The sequence below is a fragment of the Apiospora phragmitis genome (genome assembly GCF_038363925.1).
Source record: "Apiospora phragmitis strain CBS 135458 chromosome Unknown utg000006l:1.0-5683423.0:1.0-5690449.0, whole genome shotgun sequence".
Taxonomy (NCBI): Eukaryota; Fungi; Ascomycota; class Sordariomycetes; order Amphisphaeriales; family Apiosporaceae; genus Apiospora; species Apiospora phragmitis.
In genome coordinates, this window is record NW_027117404.1 from 2,535,327 (window position 1) to 2,543,293 (window position 7,967).

General features: G+C 38.8%; 2 protein-coding genes across 2 annotated transcripts; one reads left to right on the forward strand and one right to left on the reverse strand.

The window, feature by feature from the left end:
* Positions 1-1,085: 1,085 nt before the first annotated feature.
* Positions 1,086-2,154, forward strand: PG994_006047 (uncharacterized protein; the record flags this gene model as incomplete). Its single annotated transcript, XM_066857456.1, has 4 exons — positions 1,086-1,407; positions 1,487-1,634; positions 1,717-1,847; positions 1,913-2,154. 4 exons carry the CDS (start codon positions 1,086-1,088, stop codon positions 2,152-2,154), a joined length of 843 nt encoding a protein of 280 aa, XP_066716725.1.
* A 322-nt stretch (positions 2,155-2,476) lies between these two features.
* Positions 2,477-3,223, reverse strand: PG994_006048 (uncharacterized protein; the record flags this gene model as incomplete). Its single annotated transcript, XM_066857457.1, has 1 exon — positions 2,477-3,223. The coding sequence occupies one exon, from the start codon at positions 3,221-3,223 to the stop codon at positions 2,477-2,479; it is 747 nt and encodes a 248-aa protein (XP_066716726.1).
* Positions 3,224-7,967: the final 4,744 nt, after the last annotated feature.

Below are 7,967 nucleotides of genomic sequence, written 5' to 3' on the forward strand. Positions count from 1 at the left end.
CCCCCTATTAGCCGCTCTCCTTCAGTCATTTCCATATGCCCGATATTATTTGCTGTCAAGCATTGCTCTTGTTATTTCACCAACTCTATGAATGTTGACAAATAGGTTTTGTTTTGAGGGACACAAAACACCCCTCCAGTTCTAATCCACTGCCCCGCATGCATCTACCGGGTTATCAGATGCATGGTGGGGCCGATCTTACAGGTGATAAGCGAATAACGTTGGCCGACTGATGAGTCTAATCTAATTCGAACCACAGGCATCTCTTCGAGGAACTGTCTGCTGAGATCTGAAGGCAAACATACGTGAGCTTTAGGTGCTATTGGCAAGATTCGGAACATAACGGAAAGAATGGACAAAGGATTATATATTTTCCCGTGTAGCATTCATTCAGCGCCGTCGGGTCGACGACGATGGCGAGCGAGAGTTCGATAAAGACTATTGGCACCTTCTTCCGTCATTCATTCTCATTGTTTCTCCAGGCCGTTCACAGACCAGTTAATTATGTCTCATTCTTGGCGACGGCCGCTGCTTTACTGCATTTATTTAGTATGTGAAAGCCTTGGACTAGTCGACTATAAAGCATCATATTAGAACATGCTATACTTGATGTCCACTGGGTTACGTACGCTTTTATCAACCCAATACTTCACCAGCTCAGTGCCAAAAATGAATACACCCACATTGGTCATCGCATTACTGCTCATTAGTATAGTCCTTGTTCTGTTATTGGTCAGTGGTCTTGGTATGAGCGCCAGCTACAGCCCATAGCGCTTGCTACACGAAGATGATCAAGGAGTGAGGCAAACAATGAGTACCAATCAGACGGCGGTTCCAGAACGATATGTCATACCACCAAGACTGAACACAGGCCTAACGTTGATACTGGCGTGTGCTACCCAACGCCACCGATTCAGCTGTCACATATAGTGCCCACCAAGTTGCTGGGTTAGCTTAGAACCCAAGACCTACATAGATCCGACATTCAGCCCAGGTTCCGTGGACCCTGTACCGTTGAGCTTTTGTTCCTGTGTCAGTTTGACATGATCACGTACTGTCGTATTGCTCTATATACCTAGCCTATGATGAATATGAGGCAGCTCTCATTCTTCATTGCCGTACTCTGTTCCTCGGCAGAGGCCGACTTCCTCAACCTCCCTACACCAACAGCACCACCACATTCGGAATGGAGCGGTGAGTTGCCGCCGACGCAAGACAAAGATGTCCCGCCGGTGCCCAGCATAACCGCGCCGCCTTCTGTCCCGGACCTGCAGGACTATACCGCTCAGCCAGACGGGGTAGAGCTCCGGAGGAAACGCCAAGCGGATGTGAGCTATCTGCCCCAAGTCGGGATGACGAGCTACATCGGCCAGTTTCCATGGCCCAATTCGTCTACGGGCCCGAACTGTAGGACCCTCCTCTTCGGGGTGTATTGGGTGAAACTATCGAGGGGGGCAAAATATTAACTAACTGTAATCACTTATAGGGGAAACGGCAACCTGCCAAAGCGGCACCACATTCGCAGTGAGAGGTGGCTACGGCGCGTGTTGTCATCCCATCGCCGCAAACTGCCAGTTTGCCACAGGCTGCTCAGGCCAGAATGTTGTCGGGCCGGGTGCCATGAACGGCGCCTGGTAAGTTTTGTTAAAATTACATCTTTACCCCCTTGAAGACTATGTATGGGTCTATACTGATGAGAACCGTCCTACCTCGTAGTCCCGCTGGCTTGACTTGCCAAGACGCCACCGTCTTTCAGTCAAGAGGCAGTCCGGATAGAAATACCTACCTGATGTGCAAATCCGGCGCCTATTCTGGGCCTGTGACCTGGTATCGTAACCAGTTCGCTTGTAAGTGTCTCTCCTGTACCTCAAGCTAGGTTAGTGGCATTTTGATCTAATACTCACTGTCAAAGTTCCGCATACCTCTACGGCAGTGGTTGTCGTGGATCCGACTAGTTTCATTGTGCATTCGGTCACTTTGACCCGGAAGCGTACCACCTCGACAAATGATCAGAGTGTTGCTACAGAAAATGCTCTTCCAACGCCTGGTCCGCTCCGCGACCCGTTCAAAGACTCAGCCCCTCGGCAGGGAAGACATCTGGGGTTCCAGGGGCTCGTTGCTATAGTCGCCAACATCTTGTATGTCTGGGCTTGAGGAATTTACTTCTTACTGTAGGGTTTTAAGGGATATCATCCAGTTGCAGAAGTGGAAGTGGATAATTTGAATACTACCCTGCTGGCTTTGTACACGATGACGAATTACTAATGCTCATTGGATGCTTCTTCTCATAATATCGGGTTTGAACAAGGGTGAAATGCTTTTTGGGGGGGGGGGGTTTCTGGTATCTGCATATGATATGTGCACTTGATCCTGAGCCCCAGTCCAATTGAGACTTCTAGGGTCTGATATCATGTGAATGAATCGTAATTATCCGTTTCTGGCCCGCAAGGGCTGTGTGCACCAGCATAAGCCTGCCTTACAAGAGAGTGAAATGGCCGAACATCGTTGGCCTGGCACCCGGCGCCTCCATGGCCATCATCATAAGCTCTATGACTTGGGCGCCATTGCCCTGGCTCCCTGGGGTGTACCCGAAGATCTGCTCGCCGAAGAGACGTAGATGCATGGGGAATTGCGGGTTGCCATAGTGCTCGATGATTTCCTCCTTGGTCGCGGCGCGACTCAGACAGCTCCAGCCGCCGCCATCTTCGCCGCCGGACCTCCTGACTAGCTTCACGCACGCCTCTTTCTTCCCGTCGTCCCACCAGGGAGGCAGAAGGTCGGGCTTGGCCTCGGCCACGTGCAACAAGCGGCGGAAGCTCTGCTCCAGGTTGGAGGCACCGGCTTGTACGGAGCCAGCTTCTGCCCGGCCGTCGATTTTGCATTTGTCTTCCATGCGCATGCGATAGCAGTCGATCAGGAGTCTATACACGTCCTTCTCTGGGCGGTCATGGAGCCACTTGCGGTCGTGAAGGCGAGTGTAAGGCTTGGAGATGGGCTGGTCAAGGCTACGAGTGCGTGAGGGCTCTTGAGTGTTGTTATGAGTGACATTGGAAGGTCCAATCTTGTCGGACAGGTTGTTCTGGCTGTTCGGGTTGCACACCTTCTTGTGAACTTTCCAATCGACCTTTTGGCAATCTCTCGAACAATAGAAAGTAGTGTGGCATTTGGCGCATTTCTTGAGGTCAGTGCCTGTTTTCTTGCAACTGTTAAATTCGTTGGCCATGCTGTCAGCTGGCTTGACGTTCCGTCGACGAAAGAGATGGATGTGAAAAGATAAATGCTAGAAGTGAAGCAAACGAAGGAATCGGGCATTGTAGGACGTTTATACCCCCTTGATTTTCAACTACAGGCAGTAGTGCGGAACTAACTTCGGCATCAATCAGAGAACTGTGAGAGGTTACACCGCATGGAATAGGCTATCTGTATTGCCCAATGGGTAGCATTCTTTTAGAGTATCCTGCTTTCTCTACAGCACTACCTGTACTTAGCAATCAATTCGGTACATTGTCATTGGACATCATATGCGGGCATCTACAGAAGATGGGACATGGAAGAGTCAACATGCGCCCCGTGCTGCTGAATGATGCTCTGAGCCGAGTGCAAACACAGTTAGGACTCGTCATTATGGGCTGATTTCCAGCAAACAGGCCAGGTACATGTCTGCTGAGTTTATCCCCTTTAACGTATGAATCACCAGTTCAATATTACTGGATGTGCAAGATCAACTCTTGCATAAAGTTATAGGCCGGTTGAAAGTCGGGGTTTGCTTGGATGTTTCGTCGTTATCTGATATACAACATACAATATCTTGCTCTCTAATCTAGATATGTAGTGCCTAGTAAAGGTACTTACGGTACAGACTATGCCTAGCAGTATAATAGGATCTAAATAGGAAGAAATTTAGCTAAGTATGAAAACTAATAACACCCCCTTTTACAGCGTGAAGTCAGAACTAATATAATCCGCAGTCGGCTAATGTAACTACAATAGCCTCTTCTAGCTATGGCAAAGGAGATTTGGGTGTGGCAGAAGAAGGGTAAGCAGCTGCTACTAGAGGTGATAGTACAGACCTCCGTTCGGTCACAAAACGAGTAGCTGACAAAAGGAACTTGGAGGATATTGAATACAGCGTTACATACAGGCAATTACGTCAGCTGAGACGTGCTCTTAAGGAGCTGCAATAGTGGCCAGTATAATTCTCTATCTCTAGGGTGCAGCAGAAGCAATCTTTAGGAAATACATCCCTTGAGTGTAATTAATACATATATGAAACTATTGAATAGGCTTTCTGGTGCGTACGTACGCTGCGCAGGGGTTGAAACGGTGCTTATATTCTGTCTGTCTTCTCTATTTATTAATTAGCGGGAAGCCGCCAGCGCTTACCTTTTCGTACGAGGGGTTAATGATCCGTGCGTCGTACGCACGTAACGCCTTTTTTAAGAGGTGTTAGAAGCTTTTGGAGTGGCTGTTTTAATACTGGCAGTTTTTCTTTTTAAAGGGAAGATTCTTTTTTTTTTTACTCTTTATTTTTCGCTTACTCGTTATATAGGCGAAGCTTTTTAATGTACGCTTTTATTTATATAATTAGTTTATTCGTTAAGATAAGTTATTTAAGGGTTTTATTTAAAGATTTCTTTATAAAAGCGTCCGCCGGGTTATTTCGTTTATTTATTTAATAGATTTCTATTATTTCTTTTTTTTATACGATTTTTAAAACGATATAATATTGATTATTAGTCGCTTTTTATTTATTATATTAAGCTTTATTAAATATTTATATAAGGATTTCGAGTTTATATAAAGAATTATTAGAATTTTTTAGAATTTTAAGTTTTATACGATTTTTTTAAGCGTTATATTTAATGCGATACCGTTATTGACGTTAGAAATTATCCCGTATAGTTTATTGGCGAGTATATTTCGAATAACTCTTTTATATTTTATTAAGTTTTAGTAAATAATATTATTTTAAATTTCGAATCGGTTTTTTATACGCTCGGTCTTTTAGCCGAGCACGATAAGGTATTTGAGTTGAGAAGTTAGGTCTTTATTATTTATAAACGAACCGTCGGTAAAGATATATATTTTTATATATTAAAGGTTAAGAGGGATATACCGGAATTTTCGTGTCGAGTTCTCGATCTATTAAACGATTCGGGCGTTTAAGTACTCGATATTTTTGTTTTTAAGGGCTTGTATTTAAGCTGTGATCGATAGGTTATACGCTATTTCTAATTAATAAATTAAGGCGATATACGCCCTTTTTATATATTAAAAGATATATTATTAATTTTAGTCGGTAGTTTTTAAGTTTATAGGCTAGAGTTGTTTAGTTTATTCTTTTTATTAAAAAAGGATATTATACGTTTTTAATAGGATTTTATTTTTATTAAATTTTATGGGCGTATTTTTTATTAAAGTTTTTTTCGGCTTTATATGGAACGTTATTTTTATTAGTTTTTTATTTTTTTTTTTTAGAAAAAGGGCTTATAGCGAAGCTAAAGGTATTATTAATTTATATAGTAATAATTTTAAAGGTTTTCGGGCCGTTATTTATAAAAAATAGATAGGGGTTATATATAAAAACTGTTATTTTTAAGTTTTATACGTGGTATTCGTGGTACGTTTTAAATTAGTATAGTTCGGATTTTGTTAGGCTATATAATAGTGATACGATTTATAAGAGCGTTTTTTTAGGGTATTAGGACTCGAGTTTTTTTAAAAGTTTCGCGTATATTGTACGGGTAAGCTTATCGTACGATTAAATATACGCTTAGGTAATATCTCGTAGTTTTTCGTAAGCTTTAAAGTTCTGGATAAGGGTTGGTTTTAATACGAACATTAGCTTTTAATTTATTCTTTAGATTATTAGCAATTAGGTAAGGATTTTCTTTTTTTCCGTATTTTTATATTTTTAAATAACGAGCTTGGATTTCTTGTACGGTTTAATATTTTTTTTTTAATCTTTTGTACGAGCCGGGTTTTAAAGATTCGGTAATTATTATAGGTTTTCGGGTCGAATTAGATAAATTTGAATACCTTTTATACGGCGAGGTTATTTATTTCTTCCGTATTCGATTTTTAAAAAGGGGTTTTAAAAACCGTGATTATATTATTTATTTAGAGTTTAACGGTTAGGTCGTAGTTTTTATATTTTTTTTAAGTAAGGAATATTATTAAAGAGTTATATAAAAATAAATATTTTTAAGGTCGGCCTTAACCTTATTACGTAAGAATTTCGAGCTATTTTATAATAATAACGTCCTCTATTTTAGAGGTAATATTATCCTTTATTTTAAAAGTAGTGCTATTCTCGCTTTCCATATTTTTTATAAGTTTTTCGGGTTTTTGGAAATATAACTTAATTTAAGTAACTCGGAACTCTTTTAGGCCGTCTAATATATTAACTCGGATTATACAGTTTTCGATTACGGCGATCGGGTACGGTCCGGTTTATTTTCTTTTTTTTTGTTATATAAGAACTTTTATACGGAGCGGGAGTATAAAAATATTATGGATATATAATCCGCTCCGGGTATTTAAAGCTTAGTTAATATTAATTTTTACTCGAATTTTCCGTAATATTTTTATCGCTTTTTGTATAGCTTCCGCTCTCGCTTGGATTTTTAGCGACGGAGGCGAACTTATATTAATTTAGGGATATATTTTAAAAATAAAAAGTGTTAGGACGAGCCTATCCGGGCTGGCAGTATTGTTTAAAGTTTTTACCGCTATTTAAAAGATTATTTCCGGGTTTGTATAGTTACTTAACTTTTTTTATAAAATATTATACGCTTGGCGGAATAGAACGTACGTTTTTTTAATCTTTTTTATTATTTAATAAGTTTTAATTAGTATTTATTTATATATAATTCTTATTATTTATATATAATTCCGGAACTTTTTTTAGAAATAGGTTTCGAGGTTATACGAAATATTATTCGAAAGGTTTTAATAGACGTATATTTAATATTTATAAAGCGTATTTTAAGTGTTTTATATTAAATAATTTTAAGAATATAGTTATTTAAAAGGATATATTAATATTAATAATATATAATACGTTTTATTTATTAATATATATAATATTAATAACGATTTTATAATTAAAATTATATAAATTTTAAAATAAGAATTTAAACCGCTGTAATACCGGGTTATATATTTAATATTAAGAGTAAAATTTTTAAATTTCGTCAAGGACGGAAGTTTTAATGTTATCGTGGCTAGTATTTTTTAAAAAGTTATATAGCTTCTCTATATAGAGATGTCCAAACCGACGGTAAAAGTGCCGGAGCTATACTTCAATAAGGTATACCGTCGTTTTTATACGATTAATATTAAAAAACGAATATCCTTATTTCTTAATAACCGGAAGTATCTTTTCGTCGGCTTATATAATAATATTAAAGATATTATTATAATACGTTTTAAATTTATTAATATCGTATAATAATAATAAAAAAAGGGTTTAGGTTTTAAAAATATAATATTTCGTTATTCTTAACTAGTTCCGTACGTCGAGGGTACCGATTAATAATACTAGAAATAAGTTACCGAATTTAATTTCGGCCGATCCGGGAATTTAATCGATCTAGGTATCCGGGTTTTCTCGTACGTAGGCTTCGGCTTGGAGCTTACCGATTATTAAGAACTATACGGTACCGGTATTTTAAAGTTCACTTTAATATACCTAGCTATATTAGCCGCTTAAGCTAAATTAATCCGCTTATACGGTAAGCTTTAAGGAATAGATATTTTTTTTATAAGCTAGTAAAGGAACGTAGCGTCCGTTAAGTAAATAATTCCTTACCGTATATTTTTTAAATTAATATAATTATAATTTTCCTTATTATTAAAGTTTTTTTACGGTTTTTTTAATTTTATACAAATATTTCGTATTTTTTTAATACGAGGGGGATTTTATTCGATAATTTCGTACGCTTAAAAGTATTAAGTTCGTATTC